Below are 14924 nucleotides of genomic sequence, written 5' to 3'. Positions count from 1 at the left end.
CTAATCACTGTGGAACTGTCACAAGTGATTAGCAAAACATTCTTCAGATGTTTTTTGATTTTAACTAAATTTTTTATTACATTGCATCTAGAGGCTACAGTTTTTTCTTTTTCTTTTATGTTTTATATGTTCCTTACACTAACACCCAAACAAAAGTGTTTATAGAGACAGCAGGAAAGAAATCTTCTGATTTGTGGAGAACATAGTGATCTGAGGGAGCACTGGAACGGTATTATGCAGGACACATCTACCTGCACTGAAGTACTGCATGTGGGGGATTGTTAGCCTTTGTGCTCCAGGTAGATAAAGAAGTCAGTAAGAGCATGTGGCCTCATTATGAACATTACATTAATGTATGTCATAATTAACTTGTATTTATTACAGTGCCAAGGAGGATGTCCCATCCAAATTTTAGGGCCCTTTTCAAATTTGGTTGGGAAATTACATCCTTACCCTTTTCTTTGACTTTCAGGCATATCAATGAGGTAAAACAAAATGAGTATCTGAAGAATCTGACCCTTCGGATCGTTGTGCTGGATGATGACAGCTGTTCTTCTGTAAGTAAAGCTAAGAACCTGCTCATCAGATCAAAACTACACAGGGGTCTGTGGGGTAGGGGAAGGAATGCAGGGCTGTGCTGGTATTCCAGTTTCAAGTTCAAGTCCCAGCTTAAAATATTTAGAAGGTGTGCATCTAGGTATCTACATACTTCCCACTTGGAAGCCCACTTGGAGAGTCTTGGTTTGAGAAATGAGGTAGCCAGACCCTTACCAAACAACACTTAATTCTCAGGATTATTGTTTGCCTCTGACTTCTTTTCTCTTTTTCTTTTGCTTCAGAATTAATTACAGTTTGTGGCTGAGTGCCACAGTCAATTCCTCTTTCCAGTGCTATGAATTGAGGATATTGATCATGGAGTCACTAGTGTGTTGACCTGAACTAATTTACTGGAATGTGTCCCTGTCTAGCATACTTTTCTTGGCTTCATGCCGAGTTTGGTGGGTCACATTTGCCTCCTGGACATTCTTCCCTCAAAGAATGACCCCTGACACTCATGGTTGATGAACATTGCCATGTTCCATGTTCACTCTTTAGAGTGACAGTGGCACTATAATCAGCCAAACACTGATGGGATCAAATACAGCACCCAAGCACCACCCACCTCCTGTGATTTCTGCTGGATGAAATCTTTGGATGGCATAATAGACCCATGACAGAAGAAGTAGTGGAGAAGAGCTTTCATGTTGTATAGCCATCATCCTTTCTGGTGTAGCTCAAATTTGTACAGCTCATCCAACCGTGAACATTTAGTAAAGACAGTCATTAGACTGTCACTAGATGTGACATTTTCTCCAGATTTTGAAGCTATAAGAAACTGCAACCAAACTTCTTACCTTTGTCTGAGCTTCCTGTATTTTCTCTGTTTGCCTTTCTAGACTACTGCAGTCAACGTGTCCAATGTGGAAACTGCAGAGAGTGTGATGAAGAAGACCCTTCTACAGCTTGGGCTCCCTGTAAGTGACAGGTGACAGATCTTAGCTAAGGATGCTGGCAACATCTGGTTGACAGGACATTGTGGGTGTGGATAAGTGTAGATTTGCTGTCTGTTGCTTTCTGAGTGGAGGGCAACCTCATGGAGCTTCACTCTGGCCCCTCTCAACTAACATTTTTTCTGTTCTCTATTCCTCACCCAACAGGACAAGACCAGTGAACACCACCTCTGGGTGGTCTCAGGAAAAGATGAGCCTGCTTACCCTCTCATTGGTAAGAGCCCACCCATATTGAGCATCATTTTGGTACTTAATTCTGGCACCAGAGGAACAACTGATAAATTATATTAGTGTGTGTGGCAGAGAAACATCACAAACATTGCACTTTTCACTTAAAAAGTAACAGTAGGGACACTGTTGCTGATGTAAGATGTGACATCAAGTTGCTGTGAGATGTCACTTGGCTTTTATTGTCTTAGCATTCACATTTAATCAAAGCATGATGATATCTTTCATAAACTGCACTTACCTCCCTTTTCCAAGCAAATCTGTGCATTTCTGGGTGGGAGCCCATCACACTTTCCAGCAGATGCTCCAAATAAATAGCAGATCTTTAGGCTGACCCAAAGACTTACCTTCTTTGTGGCTGATGTGATGCAGGGGTAGGACATGTCTCAAAGCCTAATTCAATCCCTCTGGCTGCTGGTATGAGCTTGCAGGGCTACAGGCTTGGAGGCTGATCATACCCTCCTGCTCAGCTTTGCAGGCATCTCCTCACGGGCAGAGCAGGAGGTCAGGGGCAGCCTCAGCCCACCTCTACTGTCTGATGGAGGTGTCCACTGACCTCTGCCAGACAGAGCATCTCCTGACACTCCCCAGGCCCTTTGCCTTTGGGCCTTGTCAGAACCAAACCAATTGCTGCAGTCAGGTGGTCATTCAGCAAGTGTGTTAGATCTAGAGGAAAGCACTTTGGCAATTGAAAGAAGCAGATTTTTTGAAGGTCTGTTGGTGACATATAGACCTCTAGTTAGGAAGCTAACATGTTTATCCTACTTTTTCAGTACTTAATTAGTTTTCATTGCATTTCAGTTCACAAATAATGAAATTGCCTTCCACACATATTGTTGTATCATATTGAAAACCCACTTTGTGCATATGGGTTGTTATCTTAATCCAATACTAAATTGACCTCATGAGCATATGTGGGACACTTGCATCAATGCATTTGCAGGCTGTTTATTTGAAAAATTTCCTTTTTAACAATTTGTGTTGAGGTTTTAGAGACTCCTCAGGCTTGAGAGAGGGTAGGTGTGTATATGGGGGCCTTGAGGACAGTCACAATGGAGGAGAGTGCTACACGTGTAGGGGATGATTTCAGAAATAGAAGAAACATTTTAAAATAAAACACGGAATTTTGTCTATAAAGTTCTAAGCGTTCATCATGGAATCACCAAAGCTGGAATCTTCCAATAACAATAAGTTTTTACCATAGCTCAGCATCTTTGCTTTCTCTTTCCACAACTCTGCTTAACAGGGCACGAGCATCCCTTCAGCATTGCCTTGAGCTGTCTCCGGGACTCTGCTGACCAGCAACAAAGAACCAACAATAACACTCTCCTGGCTGATGGGACAGAGGCTTCCTTCCTTGCTCAGCTCCCAAAGGAAAAACAGTGTCAGTTTGTCTTGAAACCCAGACTCCAAGCTCCGATGCAGCTGAGGAGAGGTAGGGGCTGCAGGAGTGTGGTACAGCCAGATAGAGATTTTAATGCTCTCCACTGTATTGCTGAACTCTCATGGCATCATACATGTATCCCAGACTTGCTCTCATACCTGAATGTAATGTAGAGGAAGAGATTGCAGAGAGGTGAAATTTCTCTGTGCAAATGTTCAGACTTAGCTTTCAGTCCTTCATTAGTCTTCACCTGCAAGTCATTGTAATAGAATCATAGAAAATGCTGAGTTGGAAGAGAACCATCAGTATCATCAAGTCCTGAACCTGTACCCAAGAACCCACAATCTGAGAGCATTGTCCATATGCTCCATGAACTCAGCCTTGATGCTGTGACCACTGCCCTGGGATCCTGTTTCAGTGCTCAGCCACCCTCCGGGTGAAAAACCTTTTCTGGAGATTTAACCTAAACCTCCCCTGACCCAGCTTCATGGTATTTTCTCAAGGCCTATCACTGGTCACAAGAGCAAAGTGATTCTTGTTCTGCAGAGACAGCAAGGTTCTCTGAAGAATGATGATTGAGAGTTTTGCTGATGGTTGAGAGATGAACAAGTGGTTTCACTTCTGTATATTGTCTAGCCATCCCCATTAAGAGTGCAGTTAATAAACAGGTGAAGGTAGAATGTGCTTGTTTTGCTGGGAACTCTGCCTCCACTGTAGATCACTCAGTGTCCAGCAGGAGGACAGACAGGTGTGTGAAGGTCTGTGTTTTCTTCCAGAGTCACTGCAGAAACACACCAAGAGGAAGAAGTCGTTGATTGACTGGGCCCTGCGCCGCAGCACCAGCACCCCCACGGGCAGCCCTCCTTCCCAGTCACCTACCACACCACGCAAACTCTTCGGCCTGTCCCTGTCCTCTGTCTGTCCTGATGGAATCCTTCCCAAGCCAATCATGGTAAGCAGCAGCCTGGACTGCTTGTTTTGACATGAACTTGATGTGTTTAGCCCAACGTCTAAAGCCACTTGCAGCATTTATGAGGATTGAATGGGGAAGAGGACCATTGTTTACTTATGATCCAGACTCAGCTCAGTAACAAGGGTGGGAACAACTCTCTCCTGGGTAATCCCTATCACTTCATTCACAGATGTCTGTCCTGTTTCAGTGGGTGTCTCCAGGTCATCACCAGCTGACAAGGGGCAACATCAGTGGATCCTACCCTGCTATGTAGCCTAGAACTCTCTCACTACAAGAGTCCCCTGGGCTCACACTTGTCACAGGATAAGCATGCCCTCATAAACTTTATCTGCAGCTTGGCTGCCAGGTTCTTGTCCCTGGTTAGATCAGGATAAATTTCTTGTATTGTTTTCTTCACATTACTGACTTGATCTTGTGCTAATTACATTACAACACATGGTGTATAATAAACAAGAGGGTAAAATGTTAGGCTCTAAAGTACAACTGTTTTATTTCTTAGGATATGCTGCTCCTCTTGTACCATGAAGGTCCCTCTACTAGGGGCATTTTCAGACGTTCTGCCAATGCCAAGACTTGCAAGGAATTGAAAGAGAAGCTGAACTCTGGAGATGATGTTCAGGTGGATGGAGAGTCAGTCTTTGTAGCTGCAGCTGTCATCACGGTATGTTTGGCCAAGTAACTCAGCTGCCTGAGCTAATGGTACCTTCCTTCCTTAAGGAAGCAATGAGTCTTTATGGGTGGGGAGGATTTCAGGGAAGCAGAAAGCATTTTCCAGCATGGAACATGTTCACCTGATGGTGTTTGTGTGTGTTTGTGTACACAGAGGTGTCTGCCCGATACAGTGACCCTAGTTTTCACATGCAGACATGTTCAGCTCCTCAGGACGGGGCTTCCTTTGACACCTCCCAGTACCAAACCACCCCCAGCAGGAAATACAGTGATGTCCACCTGCAAGGCATTCATGATGTCTGTACAGGGCCAAATAACATGACAGATGCTGCACTGACATATGCATAAAACCCTTTGGTGGCAGCAGCATAGATGTTCTTTGTCATTTCTGAATGCAAGAAAGAGTCTGCAGAAGGTTTGGGAGGACTTGTGCCATTTGAGGGCAGCTGCTTTGCAACCCTCAAAACAGGAGCTGACCTGTGCTCTCTGGACTCCCAGCCTTCACCCTCTGATCAGCCAGCAAGCATGAGGGAAAGCAGCTGCTAAATCCAAGCAGAGGGGTTGTGGTGGTTGGGGGATGAAGCTTGTGATAAGACCCATGTTTCAATAAAGAAAAGCCTGTATTTTGTACTGGCAATTAAATCTGGTCAGAGTAATTTAGGTACCAAAGTATCAAAAAAAAAAATCCCCTTTTTTCTTGTTGTCCTGATATTCAGGCACTTCCCAATACAAGACATACATTGAGTTATTGAATAGTCCCCTGAGAAAAAACAGCAGTCTTTCTAGCTGAGAAATGTTTCAGAGAGATCTGTGCAGAGCCTCAGGGCTGAGTCCTCTGCTGGACTGGAAGTCAGTCCTGCTCTGGAGGAGGGGAAAAACAGGAGGGCTGCCTGTTCATCCTGCAGTGCTGTCATAAAAGAGCCTTAGGTGGGCATGGGAGGGGAGATGTTTGTGTAGTGTCTTGTTTTATCTTGTGCTTAATATGAATAAACAGTGACTATATGCATTGTGAAACTGAAACCAGGAATTCAAAACTGACCAGACTGCTCTGCATATATATATTTAATTCAGGATTTTCTCCGAAATATACCTGACAGTGTTCTATCCTCAGACATGCACGGACTGTGGATGGAAGCTGTGGACACAGAAAATCGGGCACATAAGATTGAAGCTATCAAAAGGTTTGTAAAAGCCTTTGTAAAATTTTCTTTTGGTGGGAAAAGGGGGATCATGTGGCCCAAAGAGTCACCTTCATTTTCTGGGAGACTACTGGCAATGCTCCAGGCATTGGAGGACCTGTTGCTGATTGCCAGGGTCACTGATTAGAAAAATTTCTTTTCAATGGTCTTTTTTGAACATCTTTAACATTTCTGACCACCAAAAACTAATTTAAAAATTCTCTTCTGATGATTAGTTCAAATTGCCAGAACAAGTAAACTGAAAAAGCATAATAATTCAGCCACCAGGAGTGCTTCTATTGTAGAAGAATTAGATCTTTAATGACAGTAACTTTATTCTTATGTGCACAAAATGAGGCTGATCATCATATTGGCAGTTAGAAGAAACAGCCCTGTCAAGGTGGAGACACGGACCTTGAAAACAGCTTTACTGCCTTGAAACTGCTGCCCTGAGCATGAGCAGTTTATCAGTCTCCTGTTGCACATCCCATTTATTCAACCATGGCTAAGCTCAGTTTTTTAACCTTACCATTTAGCCTGGGCCTTCTTCCTCCACGTTCTCCATAGCACATGACATGGCAGTGGCATGGTCTGGCATGCTGCTGGCCTGGAGCTGTCTCATGTCTCCTCTGGGTGGTCCCTGTTTGGTGAAGGCATTGTGGGTTGCCTCCCACACGCTCTGAACCCAAGTCCCTTGTCCCTCCAGCTCTGTGACCAGAGCAGGTGGGCAATTTGGATACAGAGCTGTGGCTCTCACATGAGTTGGTGGAGGGGAGTGACACAGATTCACCTTATCAAACGTGGATGTCTCAGGTTGGGTACAAAGGGGCAGGAGAACGGAAAAGCTTTGGGATGTAACTTCTGGAATTCAAAGAGCAGATGTTTGTGAACAGCATTGTTGGTTTTTTTCCCACTCCCTGAATAGTCTCGTCAACCAGCTTCCAGAGGCCAACCTCATCTTACTCAGACACCTCTTTGGAGTCCTCCATCATATTGAGCAGAATTCTGGAGTGAATCAGATGAATGCCTTTAACCTGGCTCTTTGCATAGCACCCAATATGCTGTGGCTACCAAGTCCCACTGGGCCTGAAGAGGAGAGCCGGTCTACAAAGAAGGTAATCTTCCATGGGCTTAGCCTCACCTCTGTGTTCCCCTTTCACTGTTTTTTTATGGGCACTGCCATTTGTAGTCCAAAGGAAGGCATAGGGCCAGTGACAGTGCTGGCTGAGTGTCATCCAGGCCCCATCCTTTCCTCTGCGTAGCTGTGCCCATGCTGGGAGCAGTTTAGCTGCTCAGACTGTTCAGGGTGAAAAGGAAAACAGTGATTGCTGTACCAGATGAACTTCCTATATGGTCAAGCAAGCACAAGAAAATTGGAGCAGCTTAAGTTGGGCAGTGCCACCTCAGCTGGGACAAAGTAAGCAATGAGCACAACAGTGCACCAGAAAAGAGGAATGCTTGCTTGTAGCTTATGAGGTGTAGGCAATAGTGAGGAAAACTGTAGAATGTGCTATACCTGGCTCACAGTACCAGTTCACATAGTTCATATTCTTGCCTCAGGTGTTCATACAGATGCACTGCCACATTATTAACAGCTTCTTGAGGAAACTGCATCTTTGTAAAAAAAGGGAATGATCTGGGTATGATTTTACTTGCTCTGTTTTCATGAAACTGAATCTGTGAATTCCTGTCTTTGCCAGGTGGCCTTGTTAGTCCAGTTTTTGATTGAAAACTCAGGAGAGATTTTTGGGGGTGATATTGCTGCCTTGTTCCAAAGACCTGACAAAAAGAAGTCCAAAAACTCAGCAGAATCTCTGGGTAAGTTTGTGGTAGCAAATCTTCCAGAAATATTTAAAATCTTTTAGTAGGTAAAGTCCTCAGACAAAATAGTTTGCTTTACCTCCATGTTTCTTCTAAAGAACAGCATTGAAAACCAGTTGGGTTTGGTTTTCCTTTTCCCTGTCAAGCATAGGCAGGAAGAGATAGCAAAGCAGAGAGCTGAGCTGCAGAAACTCCAGTGTGTCCCTAGGGATGGTTGTCTTTCTCTGTGGCTGCTGTTAAACCTAGTCCAGCCATTGCAAGAATTTAGTGTAGCCTTAGGACTGCCATGTCCTAGCAGTATTTTCATTTTCGAGGTTAGTTCTGCAAAGCTAAACCACACTGTTTGTATGGAAAGAGATGGAGTTGTCTCTATTAAGTATCCTATGAATACAGGCCAGTGGTGAAAACTAGACATTAAGCCAGAATTTTTTTTATTTTCTTTGAGAATAATGGATCATCTTTGTTTTTTTTGATATAATTTCCCTGTTTTAGTTGTGAGGTACTATATATATGGAAACAAATTAATTCATGTCCTCTGCCCCAGATATAGGCTTGGCTCAGCATGATGATTCCTCTGATGAGCTAGAGTTTTCCACTTGTGATCCAGAAGGGCCAAAGCACCACCTGGAATCTGAAACAGATGCCATTTTTGATGCACCCAGCAGCTTGTTACTTGATGAGGATCAGGAAGACTGGGACTTGTTCAGTGAGATCACAGCCTGCTACCAAAGCAAAGCCCAGACCAATGCCAGTGCAGACAGCTATGAGCTCCTGGAGGAGGATGGCTCCTTCTGTTCCATTGGCTCCATACGCTCGCTCAGCCCGGCCAGGGACCGGTGCTCCTCAGAACCCAGCGTCTGCCTCAGCTCCCAGCTGCCCGCACAGAGCCATGAGCCGGTGGCCCGCCAGTCCAGCTGCGATGCCACCATCATGAGCAGCCACACAGACTACATCCACAGGCTCAGGCAGCTGCAGATGGAGAGCCAGAAGCTGATTGATGAAGGCCTAAGCCCTGGGGTTAATAAGGCCAGGCAGAACTTGTGGCAATCACCTCAGACCACCTCCAGGGTGAAGGAGCTCAGCCTTCAGAAGTCCAGCCTGTCCAACAGGTCCAGCTTCTCCAGCCTGTCCTCTACCACCACCTCCCCGTCTGCCTCCTCACTCAGCTCCTTAGACAGTGCTTTCTCCTACTGCTCAGAGTCATCAGCCATTAGCCCCACAGATGTCTCATCCCTGCCATTCATGTTTGGCACTTCTGCCAGGCTTCATGCTGTGTCTCCCATGGCTGTCAAGAGGTCCCAAAAAGAGTGGCACAAATCCTTCACATCTCCTGTGCCTTTACATCTGGATGGTTTTCTTGAGGATGAACCCAAGGCTGGAGAGAGCAGTCATTGCTCAGGAGAGCAGAAAAGTTTTCCATGTGTCAGCAGAGCTGCCGTGGGAAGCCCATTTACTGACATTGACTGGGAAGAAGAGGAGAGACAGCTGAGTTGTTCAGCTCCTGGCCCAGGGCTCAGGAGCCAGGATCATACCAAAGAGTTTGAGCAAAACCCTGAGTACCCAGCTGCCAGCCCATCCAGTGAGACATCCCCACAGGTCAGCCAGCAGCAGCACAAGGAGAAGGCAGTGAAGAACATAGAAATCAAAGGCATTGATGACTGCCCTCTGAACCAGGAAAGCCTGAAGCGCACCAAGATAACTTTTTATGTGGCCCCAAATAAAGAAAGCTCTTGGGGGTCTCAAGTGGGAGAAAAGGAGAGATCTGTGACAAACACCAGCAGCAGAGACTCACCCAGCAGCAGTAGTGAGCAGAACCTGTCCAAGAGCTTGCAGACTGTGAGAGTCCACATCCCCCAGACAGTTTTCTATGGGCAAAACACCCCTCTTGTCCTGCAGTCCATCTCCAGGCGCTACCACCGTGAGCCTATGGTCCCATCCCTGCAGGCCGAGCACAGAGAGAGCCCCCAAAGTGCCTCTGCTCCTGAGGAGCTGGAGAGAAAACCAGTGGAAATGGCGCAGGCGCCAACCCTGAGCAAGGGCTTTGACACGTTCAGCCACACCATCCGCATCATCCTCCCCGACTCCATCCGAAGCACCATCAGGGACTATTTCAACCACGATGAAACCGAGCCCTGTCCTGCAGCAGAGGTGGAAGCAGTGGAGAAGGAACTCCTCCGGAGCAGGGTGGAGTGGCTCAGGAGCCAGCCTCTGGCAGAGGTGGCCGCAGAGGAGCGTGACACAGCAGTGTTTGCAGAAGAGACATTTGTCTAAGGCAATGGATGTGGAGGAACTAAATACTATTTTGTGTATGTGCAACAGAAAATATTCTGTAATATATGATCAGGGTGTGAAGAATTTAGCAGGCTGCATGGGGCAACAAGTGTAAAGTGACACTAATGTGTATGTAATGATGGGGTTCAATACTCATTTTGGTGGGAGGTGGGGGGGCTGTTCTTGCGTTTTCTTTATGCCCTTTTCAGATGGAAGAGACTTCACTGGGTGGGTGTGGAGTGAATACCACCAGACTCTCCCTGTCCTAGTATTAGCTGACCTGTACAGGGCCTGACTCTATTTCTTTTTTTATAGCGGGAAAAGAGAAACTTTGTTTTATTTTCTCCAGTCATCTGCTGATGTGTGTGGATGACTGGACAACAGGGACAGCTAATGCTCCATAAGAATTAGTTAAAAATCTTTACACTTGCACAAAACCCACCATTATTCACTGTTCATCACAACCATTCATCCTTCACCTTCATTCCAGAAATCACTGCTGCTTCACTTGGCTCATCTGTTGTCAGCTCTGGTCTAGCTCAAAGCCCACATCCATTATTGGTTGAGGCTGGGTTCCAAAATCAGCAGCTGGAGCCCAGAGTCCAAAGTCCAGCCTTCACTGACAGATAGCATGTGTATCATTTTAAGCCCAAGATTGCTTTTTTCTGGAATTAACTATGCAGCGATTCTTTCTTCTCATACCTTCCCCAAAGTTAGCATTTGACAGGGACACAGTTGCTATAAAGGATTTTAGTACTGTCACTTGGACAGGGATGTGAATGTTCTTCTGTGTCTTCTGGGAGTAGCTAAGTAGCTAGGAGTTTCAGTCCTAGTGAAAGTTGACAATTTTCTGTCAATGCTGATGCCTCTTTCTAGAGGCAGTGTGGATGAGGCAACTGACCAAATTCCTAGTCATGCTGAGAGGGATTTGAGCAGGGCTTGGTTTTAGCATGAGGTCAAGGAGTTGTGGAAGTTGTCAGGAATGTTGTTGAGTAGATGCTAAAGCAAAGTCTCATGTGGCCAGAAAGCTGTCAGTCCATACACTGAAACTGTCCAGGCTTCATCACTGATGCTGGCTCAGAGAAACACTGACTTCCCACTCAGCAGTGTGTGGCCCTGTGTGCTCCAGCAGAATTAAGTGTGGGGAATTCCAGGCAGGGGTGTGCTAAGCAGGCTGCTGGACAACCAAAGAGATGCAGCCTGAAGCATCCCTCAAAGCCATGCTCAAAAGTGCCACAGATGTAAAGGGACTTGTTAGAGGGTTGTGACACTGCCAGCTGAGATCTAAAAAGATGCTGAGAGCACCACATCAGTTTGACAGGTTGTTTTAAGAAAACAGTGGGAAAAGTCTCAAAGGTTAAAAGGTTTGGGATGGTTCATTTGAAAGTTACAGGAGAGTTTTCTATGGTGGTATCTGTCAGAGAGACAATCCTTTTAGTCAGTGAACAGTGAATGGGTGAAGGAAAACAGAAATACATGAATTCTGATGACTGAGAGGTTGTGTTTGTGGAATAACTATCCCTGCAAGCTGCTGAGTATCTGCAAATAGCCAGAGCTGGAGCTGCATGACAGCTGCCATGGTTCAGTCCTTGCACAGAGGGGAAAGCCACCTCTGTAAAATTATCAAGTGTCAGATCCCTCTGCTCATCTGCCATGTGCCTATGAGGGTCAGTGACAGGAACCTAGCCCAGCACTCCAAATTCACATCATCAAATACTAGGGCAAGGGAACCAGGGGGAAGCCCAGAGCCCACTTTCCAAGGTGTATACAGTTTGTTTTGTTAGATGAAGGGTGTTTAACTATCAGATGTGGCACTCTGTCCCAGATCACCTTTGTGGCCCTTGTATAATGAAAGGTGTATATAATCATAATATGACTCCACCACCATAATTTTCCTCACACATGAACAAGGCATCCACAGTCTTTTTTTCCAGAGCTACAGTTGTAACTGTTTTAATAAAAGACACATGAGTTGTCGTTGTGGTGTTGTCACCTTTTGTTCCCTTGCTCTTGCTCCCCTCTCCCTCATGTCAGGGTGGTGGCATTTGCACTGAACTGCTGTGAAACACACTCACCTCCAGCCCAGGTCTGCCAGGCTGGCCACGCTGGCAAGAAGCCTTCTGCCAGCACAGCAGTCCAGGTATTACTCTTGTCTTGTCAAGAAGGTGAAACAGCACTAAATATTATAAGAAAAGCATGTCTGTTCTTGTAGAAGAGATTATTCTGTATTCTAAACATACTAACAGATTGTAAACTCAGTGGCTGGACTCGGGTGAGACAAAGGGAACCTAACCAAGTGCAGAGTAAGAGCTTACAATTTGCATCACCTGAAAGGATCACAAGAAACTTAGATTCGTTTAGAGAAACACTGGGAGAGGCAGGGAAAAACACAGTTTCCCTTGCCTCATCTTAGGCTGCCTAATGTGGACACAGTTCCCTGGATAGCTGCTCTAAGCCAGGTCTGTATTATAGCATTTTTCTTTATTTTAAACAAAACAAAATCCTGCAAAACATAGCACAAAACAGTGTGCACAAAAACCAAATTTTTCTTGAAAATTTGCAGCCCTTCTTTTCCATGAGACAGACAATAATACAACTCAGAGACCAATCTTGAAAATGTTCCATAGACTCCAGCTTGCTCGTAACAAGTAATAAATACACAGACACTTGGTTGGCTTTCTGCCCCAGGAAGGCCACATTTTCCCTTAATGTATAGCCCTGAGATGCAAACAAGCTTCCATTCTTTCTCTGCCCTTTTTCAGTTCATTTAGACCATGCTGGCCTGTCATATACTCAAAGTCCTCCTCACTGCCCCACTGGATGCAGGTTCTTAGGAAGTCATATTACATGGTCACCATCCAGGAAGCGAGGAGCCTTCAGGGCCTGCTCCCAATTTAGACCAAGGCCAAACAAGTCCAGCTCATCTGCCTTGAAGAGAAATGACTCATGCAGTTCAGCCTCATCTTATTTCTGCTCAGGATATATGATTTCTTTCCTTAGCCTGCAGGCTGACAGAAACATAACGGAAGTGCCTGAGGCAGCTGTAGTTTACTTTAAACTTTCCAATTCTATTTCTGATGTTTCAACTGTCAGGAAAGCCAGTCTTCCAAGACATAGTCTCTCTCATCCTTTGCAGGCAGCTCCTTTGTGCAGAGGCCTCTCCATTATCCCATGGGACCTTCAAGGGACACACAGCCCCACCAGAGCAACACGAGATACTTTGACTCTCTGCATTTCAACGCTAACAGTTTGTCCCAGAAATTCTTTCTTCAGAGGTCACCCACACTCTGAAGAGGAGCACAGCAGTTATTCAACCCTCCCAAGCCAGAAGCTGCTCTATCCCTTGCCATCCTGCCATGATGTGTGCAGAGAGCAGACACCTTCCAGCAGCAGCTGGGGTCCAGCTTCAAGCTCACAAGGTGGGGACTGAGGAGTGGGACTGCAAAGCTCCAGATCACATTGGCTTTGCAAGTGGCAGCATCAGGAGGGGGAGAGACTTGAAGTGCTACTGAAGGTGATGGCTTAACTGCTTTATTTTAATCCATATTTTTTCTCTGCTTTTTTACAGTAAACCTGGGACAACTTGGAGGAGAAGAGGTTTGGGAGAAACAGGCACATGCTGGAAGACTTTTCTAATGTATGACAAAGCAGAGGGCTACCCTGTCACATGCCAGTCACAAGCCTGAAGCATTAGTACATCACCAAATCCGTGGTCCCCAAACAGAACTGTCACCCTGCAAAAATCCACCCTGCTGCCATCACCTCTCACAGCACATGGTTCTGGCTCGTGCCAGGAAATCCTTCCTGCAGGTATCCTTCTGCTAAGGATAAAACTGACATGGATAAACACTTGAACCGATTGTTGCACGAAGCAAAAATCTCGATCGGAGAGGAAGACAAAGGCTGTTAACCTGTTCACAGGGTGTCACTCATCACCTGAGTGAGATCCCATCATCACGCCAGGCGTGGCAGGGCTGGTGTCAGCAGGAGGAAGGCACGGAAGTGCACAGAGACCATCAGACACAGATGGCAATTGTGGCTTCCCGAGACAGGCCCAGGCACGGGTCCGTGCGGGATGAAGGAGGGACGGGCAGGGCGCAGCGGCCCCGCCGCCACTGCGGCCTCCTCCTCCTCCTCACCCTCACCCTCACCCTCACCCTCGCCCTCAGAGCCGCCCCGCGAGCGCCCCCTGGCGCCACTGCAGCCCCCGCGGCCTAGGCCCCAAGGTCACACCGAAATGACATAAATCACAGAATTGTGGAATCGCAGAATATCCTGAGCTGGAAGGGACCCTTCAGGATCATCCAACTCCCAGGCTCTGTGCAGGGCATTCCAAGAATCCCACCATGTGCCCAGGAGTATTGTCCAAATGATTCTTAACTCAGACATGCTGCTGCCCTGGGATCCTGTTCCACTGCCCAAACACCCTCTGGGTAAAGAACCTTTTCCTGAGATCTAACCTAAACTTCCCCTGACTCAGCTCCCTGCTATTTTCTTGAGTCCTGTCGCTGGTCACGAGAGTGAAGAGATTGGTACCTGCCCCTCTCCTTCCCCCCATGAAGATGCTGAAGACCACAACAAGGTCTGACCTTGGTCTCCCCCTCTCCAGGCTGAATAAACCGAGTGACCTCAGCTCCTCCTCATAAGGCTTCCCCTCCAGACCTTTCATCATCCTCACAATCCTGCTCTGGACCCTCTCTAGCAGAATAATAAATAATAAAGTCTTTTTTATATTCAATGCCCAACAGTGTTGAATACAGCAGGACAATCACCTCCTTTGATGAGCTGGCAGTGCTGTGCTTAATGCAGCCAACCAAATTTCCTTCCAACTCATTCTATTCCAGCCTGGC

The 14924-nt window shown here is 46.2% G+C and overlaps 1 protein-coding gene across 2 annotated transcripts in view; it reads left to right on the top strand.

Annotated features, from left to right (window-relative positions):
* The window catches only part of LOC111928619 (rho GTPase-activating protein 20-like), a 30415-nt gene extending 18364 nt beyond the window's left edge, over positions 1–12051 (top strand). Inside the window, exons 6-15 of one of the 2 annotated variants that reach the window (XM_086850458.1) lie at positions 473–557; positions 1437–1514; positions 1698–1764; positions 3025–3213; positions 3939–4114; positions 4635–4796; positions 5876–5985; positions 6908–7097; positions 7683–7800; positions 8348–12051. In XM_086850458.1, coding sequence (XP_086706584.1) covers positions 473–557; positions 1437–1514; positions 1698–1764; positions 3025–3213; positions 3939–4114; positions 4635–4796; positions 5876–5985; positions 6908–7097; positions 7683–7800; positions 8348–10074 — 2902 coding nt within the window. In that variant the 3' untranslated portion in view covers positions 10075–12051. The remainder of the gene's footprint in view (positions 1–472; positions 558–1436; positions 1515–1697; positions 1765–3024; positions 3214–3938; positions 4115–4634; positions 4797–5875; positions 5986–6907; positions 7098–7682; positions 7801–8347) is intronic. The other variant, XM_086850459.1, reaches the window with a different exon arrangement.
* Positions 12052–14924: the final 2873 nt, after the last annotated feature.

Source organism: Cyanistes caeruleus, chromosome 14 (genome assembly GCF_971803275.1).
Source record: "Cyanistes caeruleus chromosome 14, bCyaCae1.hap1.1, whole genome shotgun sequence".
Classification (NCBI taxonomy): domain Eukaryota; kingdom Metazoa; phylum Chordata; class Aves; order Passeriformes; family Paridae; genus Cyanistes; species Cyanistes caeruleus.
Note: the sequence above shows the minus strand (reverse complement) of the source record. Positions and strands in the feature narration are given on the sequence as shown.